The 16175-nt window shown below is 44.1% G+C and overlaps 4 protein-coding genes across 4 annotated transcripts; 1 reads left to right on the top strand and 3 right to left on the bottom strand.

Annotated features, from left to right (window-relative positions):
- The first annotated feature begins 172 nt into the window (after positions 1–172).
- Positions 173–6858, top strand: idua (alpha-L-iduronidase). Its single transcript, XM_084467950.1, has 14 exons — positions 173–470; positions 641–781; positions 862–944; positions 1076–1183; positions 1579–1674; positions 2533–2735; positions 3181–3360; positions 3782–4001; positions 4547–4759; positions 5093–5214; positions 5370–5495; positions 5743–5819; positions 6112–6212; positions 6478–6858. The coding sequence occupies exons 1-14, from the start codon at positions 283–285 to the stop codon at positions 6576–6578; spliced, it is 1959 nt and encodes a 652-aa protein (XP_084324076.1). The 5' UTR covers positions 173–282; the 3' UTR covers positions 6579–6858.
- Positions 6859–7183: 325 nt separating this feature from the next.
- Positions 7184–8990, bottom strand: LOC311343266 (purpurin-like; the record flags this gene model as incomplete). The annotated part of the gene is made up of 5 exons (XM_084468144.1): positions 7184–7194; positions 7433–7645; positions 7986–8098; positions 8376–8512; positions 8877–8990. 5 exons carry the CDS (start codon positions 8988–8990, stop codon positions 7184–7186), a joined length of 588 nt encoding a protein of 195 aa, XP_084324270.1.
- Positions 8991–11182: 2192 nt separating this feature from the next.
- On the bottom strand, positions 11183–12721 carry atp5meb (ATP synthase membrane subunit eb). Its single transcript, XM_084467850.1, has 4 exons — positions 12624–12721; positions 12230–12284; positions 11855–11953; positions 11183–11496 (listed from the first exon to the last, which is right to left on the bottom strand). Exons 1-4 carry the CDS (start codon positions 12657–12659, stop codon positions 11471–11473), a joined length of 216 nt encoding a protein of 71 aa, XP_084323976.1. The 5' UTR covers positions 12660–12721; the 3' UTR covers positions 11183–11470.
- Positions 12722–13338: 617 nt separating this feature from the next.
- kcnv2b (potassium channel, subfamily V, member 2b) lies at positions 13339–15737 on the bottom strand (the record flags this gene model as incomplete). The annotated part of the gene is made up of 3 exons (XM_084468145.1): positions 13339–13347; positions 13604–13819; positions 14388–15737. 3 exons carry the CDS (start codon positions 15735–15737, stop codon positions 13339–13341), a joined length of 1575 nt encoding a protein of 524 aa, XP_084324271.1.
- Positions 15738–16175: the final 438 nt, after the last annotated feature.

Here is a 16175-nt window from a genome sequence, read left to right on the forward strand (position 1 = left end):
TGGATACTGGTAGCCACCAGATTTGAATGGAAACTGATCATGTATCTTACTCCTTGGCAATAAAAAAAATGAAGCATTTATTTACATGCGTCCAGTAGACACGCCCACTGTGCAACTCAACCAATGGGGTCGCGTATTTAAAACGTCATCCCTCGTAGCTACTTCGCTTTGGAAGATCGCTATGCTGTAGTTCTGTTAAAATAAAAATGACAGAATTTACAATACAAATAATTGCCTTTAGTGGCAAATAATCCGTGCCAGATTGATCCTTCACTATCTTAAATGCGTACTTGTCTGTTTTTGTCAGCCATCGCCAACATGCTCACTTATAAACAAGCAGTTAAGTGGACTTTTACTCTAGTTTTCCTGATAAACTTAAACCACACTTCAGGCTCTTCGTTTGCTATCACGGTGGATGTGGAGAAACCGCTTGGAGAATTTAAACACTTTTGGACCAGTACTGGTTTTTGGTAGGTAAATCCTTGTCGAGATCCAAAGTATTAAATCACATGACTAAATGGGAAAGAAAGCGACGCATATTACTTTATTAGCCATTCGGTCTTGGTTCATATGTTAAAGGTGGTTACAAATTATTCTACTAATACACCCTAAGCTTTACACTTCAATGGCTCTTCTGCAGCCCCCCTCTCCCCCACACCGAAGCCCACCGGTTTGTCCTCAGCAGAGACCAGGAACTGAACCTCGCCTATGTGGGCTCGGTTCCCCATGGAGGGATCCAGCAGGTCCGCATCCACTGGATGCTGGAGCTGGTCACGATACAGTAAGTTGCGGGCTATATTGGACTTTAATGAGTAGTGACATAACATGTAGTTATGGACATATTTCTGATTTCCTGTGTAGACATGCTGAAGGAGGACCACAGTACAACTTCACCAAGCTGGATCAGCTGATAGAACTCCTGTGGATCAACGGACTGAGACCAGGTATAGGTCGAGCCGTGTCCAGACATTAAAATACTATTATTCCCTGTGCTTGTCCTTGTCTTCAAACGTTTAACAGACCTCATTTTGTTGTCCTGCATGGCCTCCTCCTGTATCTGTTGTCACACTGCAAGGTTTTGAACTGATGGGCAGCGCCTCCAACTTCTTCAGTGACCTGGAGGACAAGCAGCAGGTGGAGGAGTGGAGGAAGATGGTGTACCTCGTTGCCAAGCGGTACATTGGTGAGTCATTGCCTGGGCGAGAGAGCGCTGGCCGGCCTGTTTAGACCCCAGGTTAACTGTTGAGGTCTATGTCCAGATGTAAATCAGCCATGAGTTTTGTTCTGTAATTGGGACGTTGGCCATTAATCTGAGTAATAAGTAGTAGTGATATGTATAATAGTGATATGACATATATCCTTAAACGTTTTGGCCAGTTTGTTGAGTTTAATTTGTTGACATTGTTCACTGACTCTCCCCATCTCTCTGTGTAGGAATGTTCCGAACTGGGCATTTGGCAAACCGTTGACATCCATTATATCCCAAATCAGTGTTCTGACCAAATATATGTTCTATCACTACTTTCACTACTTAAAGAGACACTGCAACCTAAATCCTGTGTTTAATCCATCTTGCAGACAAATATGGTTTAGGGGTCGTCTCCCAGTGGAACTTTGAAACATGGAATGAACCCAACAACCATGATTTTGACAACGTCACCATGTCCATCCAAGGTACGGTGCTGTTGGATAGAATTACTTTCTGTGTGCTTGAAGTGAACTGGATTTTGCTATGTGCCACCAAATGTCCAAAAACAAATGTGTGTGTGTGTATGCTAGGGGTGTAACGATACACGTCGAACGAACAAGTCACGATTCGCTACAGCAGTTTTTATTATTTTATTTTTATTAAACAATTGGATTTTGATTTGATTTATTAAATTGTATCAAACAAATGCCTTACACAAAAGACATCAAATACAATTGAGGATAAAAACACAATAAATTCCAGGACTTATTTCCATCGTGGTCCTCAACACAAAACATCAGGACAATACAAGGCACTCACTCAGGCACTGTGTGATAATCAATAAAAACTTTATTCCAAATTTATTTTATTTTATTTTATTTTTTTCTCTCAGTACGTACCGAAATGAAACGTGCATCGAATGAGTGTATCGTTAACACCCCTAGTGTATGCTGATTTCCCTATGGCAGTATGTCTCATTTAATGATTTGCACCACTCTGCTGCTGTAACACTGGAGTCACAACTGAGTCTGCCTTCTGGCGTTAATAACATGTGATCTGATCTCTCCACCCTGCACCGCCTCTAGGGCTCCTGAACCCTAACATGTGATCTGATCTCAACCCCGCTCCTCCTCTAGGGCTCTTGAACCCTAACATGTGATCTGATCTCAACCCCGCTCCTCCTCTAGGGCTCCTGAACCCTAACATGTGATCTGATCTCAACCCCCGCTCCTCCTCTAGGGTTCCTGAACCCTAACATGTGATCTGATCTCTCCACCCCGCTCCTCCTCTAGGGCTCCTGAACCCTAACATGTGATCTGATCTCCACCCCGCTCCTCCTCTAGGGTTCCTGAACTACTACGATGCCTGCTCAGAGGGCCTGCGGGCCGCCAGCCCGGCGCTGAAGTTCGGAGGCCCGGGGGACTCGTGCCACACCCCCCCGCACTCGCCCTTCTGCTGGGCCATGCTGCAGCACTGCTACAACGGAACCAACTTCTTCACCGGCCAGACCGGCGTCCGTCTCGACTACATTGCCCTGCACAAGAAGGTGAGGAGGAGGTGAGGGGGTGCTGACTTTGCAAGCCAGGTGAGGGCTGTGCAAACTAGTGCTGTTTCCAAAGCAAGTGCATATGACATGGGTTTGGGTTTGAGTTCTAGCTTGGGTGTTTTTGTGGAGTTGAGTCCCCTTAAGTGATCATTACAGTGAACGGTGTGCTTGTCGCTCTGCAAACTTGCGAAAGACAAGGGTCCCCACACAGGCAATGACAACAGATGGATGAATGGATGGATAAATTTAAGTTCCTATTGGAAAAAAAACAATGACAAGAGCATTATTTGACTTACGGTTAATGTCCGTGTTTCATTATCAAACGAGAACCTGGTCGTTCTGTACAGGGACATTTTTTTATCACGGTCATCTATCTGCGTAGTCCAAAAGCCCATTTAGTCGTGCTCATAAATAACCTCCTGTTTTCCCCCCCCTGCGGCTCCAGGGAGGGGGCCTCTCCCTGCCCATCCTGCAGCAGGAGGTGCAGACCATGCGGGAGATCCAGGATCGCTTCCCCCTGTTCCGGAGCCTCGCCGTCTACAACGACGAGGCGGACCCCCTGGTGGGCTGGTCCAGGCCTCTGCCGTGGAGGGCCGACGTCACCTACGCCGCCATGGTGGTCAAGGTAACACCACGGTGTCCGTCCAGTGTAGTTAGTTCAGACGGCTACGGTAATGTGTTCCTCAGTCTGGGTATGCAGGGTGGAGATGTAAAAGTCACGGCCTTCATGGACGCTCCCTCAGATAAATGTACGTGTAAAAAATTGTAATGTAAAAAAATCTACATTTTATTTTGTCCATTAACACACAAGGGATATATATATATATATATATATATGTTATGATATATATGATATAGGCCTTATATATACTGTGGGTGTGTATGTTTCTTTAAAAGTCATTTCCCACACTAGAATCGTGTTCTGACCAGTTGTTTCAAGTCATCCCACTGGAAGAACCAGACGCACTCCAAAATAGCAAAGAGGCAACTTTCGCCATCACTTTCTCCCCCCCCTCCCCCCCTTACCCCCCCTCCCCCTTTACCAGGTTATCGCTCAGCACCAGGACCTGGTGTCGCGCAGGGCGGCCGGCGGGACCATCAACTACACCCTGCTGAGCAACGACAACGCCTTCCTCAGCTACCACCCGTACCCCTTCACGCAGCGCACCCTGACCGCCCGCTTCCAGGTGAACGACACCCAGCCGCCGCACGTCCAGCTGATCCGGAAGCCCGTGCTGACCGTCATGGGCCTGCTGGCTCTGCTCGGTGAGGGGAGCGCTGGTCACCGTGGAGTTTTTCATACATTTTTCATTCAACAGTATATGGGATATGGGATAAAATCCCACGCTGGGATTTATATATCAGAGTATGGGAGATGAAGTATGTATATACTCTATCTATAGTTTTATCTCACCCCCATTGTTCTTGATGTAGTGCTGTACTAAATGTAATGTGAACCTGTTTTGCTGAAGCCAAACGGTGTCAATACTCACTGTCCCAATACTTTTTTTTACTACTAACTGTTAGTACTGTTATCTATCTATTTTAATCATTTTATTTATATTAATGTACAATATTTATATATATATATGTATTGACTATGTATGACTACACCAAATGCTGTCATGCTTTCCATGGGATCACTGGACAGACGTTATCGTCATCGTTATATACATATATATCATTGTTATATACACATATAACATAATGATGTAATAAGTATGTCAAATGTCTTTGTTTGTGTCATGATATTTATCCTGCGAGTGAGTCCTCGTCTCACGATAACGGTGTGTGTGCGCCTGGCTCCTCAGGAGACGTCGAGGTCCAAGCTCAGGTGTCGGACTCTGGGAGGGGGCTGAACGGCAGCATGGTGGGGGTCCTGGCCAGCTCCCAGAGGCCCCGGGTCCCAGGGTCCTCCGACAGCTGGCAGGCTGCTGTGCTGATCTACAACAGCAACGACAGCAGCTCCTCCACCAGCACTCAGCGCGCAACCCTGACTCTGAAGGGGCTGTCCGCACAAAAAGGTTCATTTGAAGAAAGCTATTTTAAAAAAAATTTTATCTGCTAGCTCTACTACAGTGCTGATGTGTATTTATATGCCATATTAACACGTATCCTTTTGTGCACCATGCAGTATTCTCCTTGGTTTACTATGTTCAAAATGTATTTTCATGCTTCAGCAATGAAAGCAACAAATTGATTTTGTTGAAATATGGCTACATTCCCTTGTTTTGTTTTCCCCAATTTGACTTGTCCTAGTAGCCTCTTCACCATGACCTCCTGGTCAATCAAGGAACACATACTATATATATCTCTGAATAATCCAGATATTATATACTGTAAATTCCCATTCCCAGACCTGGTCTACGTGACATATTCCCTGGACAACAACGTCACCAACCCCCAGCAGCTGTGGCAGGCCATGGGCAGCCCTGACTTCCCCACGGCCCAGCAGTTCCAGCAGCTCAGGGCCGTAGAGGTCAAGTTTACATCCATACTAATGAAAGACGCACACGTCCTAGTTATTATTTATATGCTTGTGTGTGTGTGCATGTGTCTGCAACTACTGTTAACTCACACACCAAATGTTTGTTTTGTGTGTGTGTGTGTGTGTGTGTCCCTTGGTGAACTTAGGACCCCCATGTTGAGGGCCCCTGGCCGGTGCCTCCAGGGGACACTCTGACCCTGGATCTGAGGCTGTCTCTGCCCTCTGTCCTGCTGGTCCACGTGTGCGCCAAGCCTCGAGCAGTGCCCGATCAGGTCAGCCCTCCCGACACACACCGTGCGTGGCCTTCAATTTGACCCCCGAGATTATCGATATGAAAATACCATGCTTGATGTGCGAAAGGTAGCGACTTACTGTATTTTGGGTTATGTACTGTATAAGCACCTTGTGTGTATTCTGGTTGTCACTGGCTAAACTGTTGAAAAAAGTAGATGTGGCAATATGTTCAAAGCAATTGCAAGTACATGTGTTGTGTCTCTGTTTGCTCGTTTTTCTTGTCAGGTCAATGGATTGCGTTTCATTAAGATCACCAAAGGCCAAGTCCTGATTGTCTGGTCCGACCACTGTGTGGACTCCAAGTAGGTTTCTCCTGACCCTGAAACACTTTATTACTTTCACCTTGGCATTCAAACTGATTCAGGCTTTTCGGTGGCTATCTTGAGTCAGAACAACACCGATTTCAGTGCAAATATGAAATGAGCTTTCATTGTTTGTTGTAGCACCAGAAACAGCAATGGATTTTAACATGAACCAATACACTTCCTTAAAACCTTTTAACTTCCTCCAGGGAGGAACTTCGTCCTCCCTGGAGGAGGCTCTAGCCAGACAGGGGAAGCCAAACGTTCTCTGCTGCTGATTGTATCGTCACAGGTGCCTCCTGACATTTGAGGTGGAATTCTCCAGAGACGGCGAGGACTTCCATCGCATCAACGACCGGCGCTCTATTTTTACATCCTACGTCTACTCACCAGGTAGGAACCCTCGGTATATCCTAGGTCTACTCTCCAGGTGAAAATCCTCAGTAAGCTGAATCACCTGCTGAGAAGGTGACATTTCAAGGAATTGACTATCATTGAGTCATTGGTCAACACTTTACTTTATGCAGGAATTGGCATTGCCCAACCATTAATGAACAATTCACTAAAAGGGTAGTAATCATTTACGCGTGGTGTTTACGTTCACCGAGGTAATGGGGTTCACGTTAACTAGGACACGGTGTGCCTTGTGTCTCCACAGTTGACCAGGAGGTGACGGGGGTCTACAGGGTCCGGGCCCTGGACTACTGGGGAAGACCCGGGTCCTACTCTCTGGCCGAACCGTACTCACAGGACCACTAGCCTGTGTGTGTGTGTGTGTGTGTGTGTGTGTGTGTGTGTGTGTGTGTGTGTGTGTGTGTGTGTGTGTGTGTGTGTGTGTGTGTGTGTGTGTGTGTGTGTGTGTGTGTGTGTGTGTGTGTGAGAGAGAGACATTTATCTTTTTTCCACAATGCTAGCACCTTTTTGTAATCTGTTTTTAGATTTTGGGAATTGGGATGTCCTTGTTGTAAATAACGTCTATATGCTCTTGCGCAATAAAAGAAAGGACATCCACAGAAGTCCAAAGACTTGTTTTTTCTGTAAAATTTATTGTCAGCAATACAAACTGATTAAACAATGACGATTCCTCAATAATGTAGCGATACTGTGAAGGGTTCTATCAGATTTGTAGTTATTGTATTTGGCATTACACTGATATACGTTGAGAATGCTTTTTACTGAGGGGACATTGAATTGTACTTATACTGCATAAGTGTATACATTCAGATATCATCACGGTCGGTGTTAAAGAAATACTGGTCACTCGTACAATCCACGTTTGGTCTTGAGTAGACCACAGTCCTCACCAGGTAGACCAGTCCAACACAATGCAGGATTTCACCAGAAAAGCTTTGGCTTGGATTAGTTTAGCAAGCTCCTGTTGAGAAGACACAAGAGATGAACGGTTTATATGAGTTCAATTCAATTTTCTTTTCTATTGATATCCACAATGTTCTCCCAATCCCAACTCACTTAAGGGTCAATTAAACATTGCTTGTAATGACTTGTGATCGACTTGAACTTGTCAAACATGCCCTTTTATGAAATCAACTCATTTCCGTTCTGCGTGCTGAAGTCCAGTGTGTGTCCTTCTAATGGGGGTGATGTAAACGTACCGGACTGCAGGACGGGCGAGAACTGTCCAATCATGCAGAGCTCCTCCTGCTTCTGCCTCACGATCCTCTGGATGGGCGGGGCCATGCCGCGGGGGTTACGGGAGAAGATCAGGGAGTAGCCGTCGTCGCAGCTGCCGTCCTCCTTCAGCGTGCGGCAGGCATAGGTGATGGCGTAGTTGTCGTAGTCCGTGTCGATCACCCAGTAGTTGTCACCTACAGAGGAATACCAATTAGCCTGTGTGTGTGTGTGTGTGTGTGTGTGTGAGAGATTGTGTTAACACAATGGTTAACTGGTGCCCCCTGTTTTTCGGTCTGGAAATTCTTGGAACTGTTCCTACTTTTAAAATTGTCGCCCATGTGATTCCCCATAGAGTTAACCTTACCCCCATGACCCTGTATCAGTATATATCCCAGTAAGTAGGAGCTTTGTAATGGCGGTGTGTGTGTGTGTGTATTTTTGGTGTCACACACACACACATCTACAGCTTATAAGTCAGCAACCCCATAGTCACCCCGAGTTTGGTCAGCATGTTGTGATTGGACTGTGGCTCACCTCCACTGGACAGGTAGCTGGCCAGGCCCTGGTAGTTCATGAACATCTTGCCGGGGGTGCTGGGGTCCGGTACGGAGTACTGGGCAGCCATGTCGGCACACACCACCCAGAACCTGCAGACAGTTCCAGGTAGAAGACTGTCAGTCTAACATATACTGTCTGACCCATGGTGTCAGAAACCCTGGGGGGGATATACTTTAAGACGAATTGCGCAAGGAGATAAACTGTTAAACCCATGCCCCTTTTTCACCATTCTCCTGTGTGTAAAAATAAGTCAAACAGACTAATCAAGTGATCTATAGCCAAACCTGCTTCTAAATGCCATTGTATTGCACTTTAACTTCATTCAATTATACGCAATGTACCATTTTAGAAACCTGGAGAACTCACCCAAACAGGGTGACTCTGCCCCTGGAGGAGGCGACCATGGATCCGTCGTCGCCGATGGTGTACTCAGCGGAGATGTTGTCCTGGAGGAACAGGCCTTCCGGATCCTTCTTCTGCAGAGCATACCACTTCCCTGCATACTGAAACACAGAAACGCCAGCGTTGACGAGACTGCATAGTGAGTACAATATATATTTCTCCTCGTACAGCAAGGGAGCTCAACTGTTATGGTTTAGTGCTTATTTTGGTCACTCAAGATAAAAGTTTACTTTGTTAATCTCAGACGGTACATTTAGTGGTCACAGCAAAATAACCATAATCAATTAAAAAGGTTAAGAAATGTTGAAAAAGTAAGAATGGTCAAAGAACTACTAAGACATTAAGGAAAACTGATCCATATATTATATGGGTACTATCAATAAGATGTGAACACGTTATGTAAATGTTTCAAAAGTCACTAATAATGCAGTATGGTACAGGTCCATCTGGGTTCTGTTGACTCACTCTCTTGGGGTCGAAGTCGTCTTTCACAGTGAAACTCTCCACCACACAGGAGGCGAGGCTCTGCTCCACGCAGGCCAGCACCACCATCAACAGAGCCAACATTTGGAAGTCCATTCTGGATGAAGGAAAGCACAAATATAACTATTAGAGATATATTTATTGAAAATCAACACAAACAATAACACACATTTAGTTAAAGGTCTGGTAAAGAAATGATTTGGTAATGTAGTCCCTAGTATTGTTTGCATTGCTTTAAATTGCTTTCCCATTTAAGATTTCATGTATAGGTTAGTCAAAGTACAGTACAAAAGTCATGGTAAAAACAGGCAAGCCACCAATCTCTAAAGTCCAAGCCAACTTACATGGAGCTGTAGAAAGGTAGATCTCCAACGTTGTTCGCTGTCAGAATGTCTCTGTAGAGAATGTCTCTGTAAACACCAAGAGTGACCCTTTATATACCCACAAGACAACAGACAAGCCCACCTGTTTGTTTTCACATCTTGCACCTAAATGCGTTTAAGTCTATCACTGATCCAATTAAAGCAAATCCTCACTGTAATCTGTGGAAGCCTTTGCATACAGCAGTGTATAGGCTTTATGTAATGACTGCAGGTCTGTACATAATAATAATAGCACATGTTCAGGTGAATGGGTTGACCTGTGCATGCACTCACCCTTGTTTACATGACGTGACTGCAGGTGTATTTAGGTGCGTGTTACATGGCTGCTTAAGGCTTTTCTAAGCCAGTTATATTTGGTTAAATACTTTCCAGACAGTATATTATATATAATATTCCTCTGACAATCTGACGTTATATGCTTTGTAGTTTCTTTCAACATATTTCACATATTCTTTCAACAGAACCATAAAAGTTATTTTAAGTTTCTTGCTATATACCATTTAGTATTTATTTGGAGTTACCTAACCCTCTCTCAAGTTCAAGTACAAGTTGTATAAGTCACATTCAAAGTCAGACATGTTTCAACTTGCAGTGAAATGCAAACCTTTCCTTCTCCTTTGACAGTTCTTCAATTGAAAAAAAAAAAAGATTAACAAGTGAAATAAGAGTTCTACTTTTAGACTGAGAGCTAGTGATAGACTGTCATGAGAGTCTGTTGTGGGCATGTGAGCATGCTGGGGCAGGGGAGTACTTTTGGCACGGCCCTCAGTCAGGAACCGTATGGCACTGTGTAGAAGCTCCCCCTGAGCCTCTCCGTATCGGCCCTACAAATACGGTATCCTCCCCCCCTGTTGTCCAGGTGAGAGAGGGCAGTCTACTGTGTCTGTTTATAATCCCAGACAATTGAAGCAAGTTACGGGAAAGGTAGTTAAACAGAGATTTAAACCCCGCAATCAGGTCTGGAGTTACAGGGGTTATACTTACTTACTAAATAATGTATGCATTACAATAGGACCTATGTGTAAGGATATATACATAGTGAGATCATGTGTATCAATTAAGACTTCTGTAATGTAGCATTTAAATTGGGTATACATTGCATTTGGACTGAAATTAATTATTAAAGGGGATTTAAGTATAGATGACATTTAGACTTAAATCTATTAAAAGTATTTTGTGGCTACATTATATTCAAACAAACTTTTTGTGAATCCAACTACATAATCATATGCAGTTCTGACACATAATAATTCAAAATTTTGCGAGAGCAAAGTGAGGAAAGCCGACTAAATATAGACCTAGCCTATTTTTGGGTTGCCTTTCAAGTTCTTGCCTTTCTCTCTCTCAGACATCTTAACCGGCCATGGTGTGGAGAACAGACTTCTTAAGTACAAGGTCATGTCAAGTATTACACTTAGGAAAGCTTTCTTAAAGAAAGCAGGTGACTTACTGGCTGCCCAAATAATTGGCTTGATAAATTAAAAGTCGCACCATGTAACATTTTAACCAGCTCATAGCTTAAAATAACCTGGACATATCTAGTCAATGCTGATCGATAGTGATTTTCATAATGTTGGAGCCGGTTAAAGTGGGACAGTGGTTATTGAGTTTTTGATTCTGAAAGTCTCCCGCCTACAAACTGGGAGGGGCTTAATTTTACCCCTGCGACTTTAAGTGTTCTGAATGTATAAATAATATAACAAGCCCATTATTCCCTATTTCAGTAACCATTTCCAAATAACACAGGAATGACACATTCAGTATCATTGACAATTTGCATGTATTGCATGTAATATTACATACTCCTATAAAAAATGTATGTAATATGTCAATGCTTTTGCTTGCTTGGCCAAGTTAATTAACATAAAACACCAGGTAAAATAAAGTCACATACATACAAGAGGGTAATATTCTGGTTTTGTGTTCAAAACCAAACTTTAATATCAATATTTCAATATATATGAATAACCCAAGTAAACAAATGCATTTATAATGTAACAGCGCATTTTATACAAGTATGGTATTTAGGAGGGTAGCCACAAAATCAGAAGAGGTACAGTGAGTGACTACAAACTGTGGAGTGGAGAAGGTTTGACCTGGTGTTCCAAAGCAAGCGAGCACGAGCGAGGGAAAGGGGGGATTGCACAAGGTTGTGAGGATCTGTACATATAGACTACATTCAGGTCCAGAGCTTTACTTCAGGATGGTGTCTTCAGAGGCTGAGAGAAAAAAGAAGAGACATTCATTACATTTAATAGTCACTTTTAAAGTTTCAAAGTTTTCAAACAAGAACGGCAGATTGAAATCAGAGAAGCTACAACAACCAAATATTGAAGAGCTAAATGACTATGTTTCTAAAATAAAAGATTTCTCTAAATAATTGTTAAGATTGGCATTAGACACACAGATATGCCTTATGCCATGTCCATTACACTGCAAAACATTCAGCGCAACACACTAGCTTTGCTTGAAACCATCACGTTAATATCAATTTTAACAATACAGCAGCTCATATATTCATAATAAACTCTAACGTGAATCCAATGTTACGGGTGTGGAGAGGAGGCAAGGGACTACCTTCGGCAATCGCCTTGGCGATGCGTTCCTTCTCCTCCCTGACTTTTTTCTCCTCCTCCTCAACCCTCCTCTCCTCCGCAGCAATGGGCTTCAGTTCGTCTGAGAAGGAGAAAGGACAAGATGTACAATGAGTGATACCCTTGGTTTTTATTGTCAATACTGACCTCTAGTACTTTACCGGACATATTCACATTACTGGTACAAAAACACGATCCTTGAACTGTTTCAGGCATAGCCAGAAATAAACTTTTATTTGATCTCTTGCATTGGATGTTTGAGAAAACAATTCCATTCATCCAATCAGATGGTTGGATTCTTATACGTTTTAATGCAATTGATTTGGGACATTTGTCACTTGCATCTGGAGTTACTCACCATATCTCCTTTTTCCATAGATGATCCCAGCAATTAATGCTGAATACCTGGCAGTCTATGGACACATATTACATGTTAATTGACCACATTCATGTTCACGATTGATTTATGTTTGAAGCTGCGTGAAATATCTGTATTCAACGCACGCATTACAATAGTTTATAACACAGTTCAATACTGTAAAATATATTTGTTGTATCTTTGTTTTTGTGCTGCATGTTTCATGCTCGTCCACAGTTAGCTTGCTGGTTCACATTAATAGCATAATAACATTAGCATTCTCTGGGTTGATAAGCTATCGCTTATCAAAGAGGATATCGGTGCAATTAGACAGCAGGTTAGAGTGTCATACAACCGATTCATGTTGACACTAGGTATGTTATAAAAGTCAAACCTTGATCAGTGGAGAAACAGCGACGGGAGGAGCCATGGCTTCAGCTTGCAAATACAGGTTTGTGCACAGCAGAGGTCACTTCACCGGCGCAAGGGATTGTGGGAGACAGTGACGTAAATATGTAATGGTAATATAAATATTATATATGCATTTAATTTATATTCCAAACTAAATTGTCTGCTTGGTAGGAAATCTATATTTCACGTATTTTTTTAATCAATGATTCCGTAATTTCGAGTCTGCATTACCTGTAGTCTTACAGAAGAGGGCAGTAGATCTCCAGTTACAAGATTATCAAATGTCTAGTCATATAATTTATTTATTTTTTATCGTATACGGTCGATATGTATTTAGAACAAAAAATGAATTATCATGCACGACTTTACTTCTTTATAGGCCTACTCAAACTAATCACAAAATACTTTATGATTATGACAGCGCAAAGTCAGTTTGTTGTGAATTACCTTTTTTTTTTTTTTTTTTACACCAAATCCTGCGTATTACATGTAAATGAATAAACAAATAGTTGTAATGAATTCAGAAAAAACTTGTAGTTAAGAAACAAAAATAATAATACGTAATAACTTGTATAACTTTTATTAACAATTTATTGTATACACATATAGCATCATGAGGTCAAGCCCAAACATGTCACATATTATGTTCCGATATAAATGATGGATGTGATACAAGAGAGGCCACATACAAAGTTTCTCTACTTCAGCTAAAAAGCAGCAGATATTTGTATTAAAACTAGCAAGCACAATATTTTGTAAAAATATACATGTTTTTTGTTCAGATTTATTCAGCTGAAAAATCAAGCCCGTAACATAGCAACGTAAAGGAAGACATTGGGCTACATAAATAACATATACCTATTGTGTGAAATTCATAACAAAATATATGAAATTATACAACAAAAATCAAGCATCAACCTCTGAAATGCTTGTTCCCTGACAACAAAGGTTTACTTTTCTCACTGTCCTTTTGGCGAACCTAACCTTTCCTCGGTTCTTCATGTTGGCTGTGTACTCGTTGGTCTTGAGCTTAGCGTAGTAGTCTGAGAACTTGTTGAAAAGGATAGATATGGGCAGGCCGTTGAGGATGATCCCAAAGGAGATGCAGACAAACGCAAAGAGACGCCCCAGGATGGTCTCTGGGTAGATATCTCCATAGCCCACCGTGGAGATACTGACCTGAGGAAGAGAGAGAGAGAGAGAGAGAGAGAGTGTCGTAATTAAATGTTGTTTTTGTCACTTGTTGCTATGAAGTCCATTAGAAGATGCTTGCATACAAAGTGAGTGACTTACAGCTATTTCAGATACAGGCCATTAAAGAGCAGGTTTGGGGTGAGGCATCTTGCTGAAGGATGACGACTAGGTAGACTGCCGACCTTGGGTTTTGAACCCAGAACCCTTCAGCTAGAGTCAACTTATTGTCCACAGACCATCCTGCCCATAACAGGACCAACCAGTACATCACCTTCCTTCCTCTCTATTCTTCTCGTTACCTAATGGATAGTCCTGGCTTACCCCATTCTGCACAAATTCACCTGTGTGCCCTGTGTTCCCTGTGTTCTCTTCGATTTGTTTTTTTAGGTGTCGTGTGATGTGAGCTGATGAACGGGGTTGGATTCAGGGGCATCGTTAATCATCACCAATGACATGAATCTAATTAATATATCTAAATCGACTCGTCAATTGCTTTCACACTGAGGGGACCACAGAGAAATGAATGAAGAGCATCTTTGTGCTGTGTCCTCACCGCCGCCCACCACCACGCTGCAGGGATGCTGGTGAAGTTGGTCTGGGGCATGTCGTGTTCCACGGTGTAAACCATGGCGGAGAAACTGAAGATGCCCATGGCGATGAAGAGGAAGAGGCAGCCCACCTGCTGGTAGCACTGGCGCAGGGTGAAGCCGAACGCCCGCAGCCCCGTGGAGTGGCGGGCCAACTTCAGGATGCGGAAGATGCGCATCAGCCTCATGATGCGCAGCACTTGACCCAGCTTGCCCACCTGCTTCACGGCCTGTATGTCGGCCTCGTGCTTGATGTAGTTGTCGTCGTTGTCGAAGAACTCCAGCACCAGCTGCAGGTACTGCGGCAGGATGGCGATCAGGTCCACCGTGTTGAGCACGCTCCTGCAGAAGGACTCCAGGTCTGGCGTGGACACCAGGCGCAGCAGGTACTCCATGGTGAAGAAGGCGATGCACATCGACTCCACGTGCTCGAGGTACGTCCTCCCGCTGAGCGCCCCCGTAGAGGTCCTGTACTGCATGTCCTCCACGGTGTTCAGGGTCATGGCCACCAGGGAGATCAGCACAAACATGCTGGAGGCCACGGCCATGAGCTTGGCCAGCACCGAGGAGAAGGGCTTCTCCATCAGGTTCCAGATGGACCGGCGAAAGTGGCCCAGGAACATGTCCTGGAAGAGCTCCTCGTTTTCCTCGATCTCCACCTCGGCCTCCAGCTCCCGTTGGATCTTAAGCTGATCGTTCAGGTCGTCCTGCCTCTCCTCGAAGGATATGCGGCAGCAGCGGTGGGTGTTCTTGATCCGCACCCCCCAGTAGTTGATCTCCTCTAGGAAGTTGCGGGGGCACAGCTCATCCTTGATCCACAGCACGCCCGTCCGGTAAAAGTTGAAGATGGTGAAGAACACGTCCGGGTCCCGGTCAAAGAAGTACTCGTCGTTGGTGACGGTGTAGTCGTCGCACAGGTCCAACTTCATGTTGTGGTCCGTGTAGGTGGCCAGTCTTCCTATCCGGGTCTTGGGATACTTGGCGGCCATCCTGTAGGCTATCTGGTACGGCTTGCCGCCCACATTGATGTTAATCATGTAGTTTTTCTTTGGCGCATGTCTCGAGGAGCTGAAAAACATGTTCTCGTCCCCGGTCACCTCGTCCTCCTCGTAGTCTGCGTACTCTGCGTAGATGTCGTAGATGTCCCGGCTCAGGTCCTGCATGGACCTCCATGACTTCTGACAGCTCTCCTTGACCAACGGCACAACGCTGTCCTGCGAGGCCCGGCGAGAGTCGTAATCCCCTGAGACTTTGTAGTTGGGGAAAAGGCTCTGTCTCCTGTTCCAAAGGTTGGCCATCTTGGCCGCGCTACCCATGTCTGAAGCCCGCCCGCTGTCCTCCCCCTTTCCAGGGTTACATAGCAGACAGTGCAGCACGGAACCCCATCGGCATTACCATTGGCTAATACCTTCCCTCCCTTATGCGTGGATGGAGGGCAGACACTGGATGCATCACGGCCCTATGTTGCTGACTGGGAGGATCGACCTGCTTACAGGATGTCTAAGTACCATTATCCTCCGCCCGGTTCCCTCGAGCATGTGACGCACTGCCCTGTGGCACAACTCAAGGTATACTTCACCACAACTTCAATAATGTCCCATTTTGAAGTTGTGTTTTATATGAACGGGTCGTCAATTGATTATTCAATAGTAGTAGTATTCAATTTAGTTTTTAGTAGAGCAGTAGTCGACAACTCTCAATGGTCCTCTAATGTGTCTCTGGCACTGTGCTGTTAGTCATTAATCTATTTTTTA

The sequence above is a fragment of the Micromesistius poutassou genome (assembly GCF_964030765.1).
Source record: "Micromesistius poutassou genome assembly, chromosome: 5".
Taxonomy (NCBI): domain Eukaryota; kingdom Metazoa; phylum Chordata; class Actinopteri; order Gadiformes; family Gadidae; genus Micromesistius; species Micromesistius poutassou.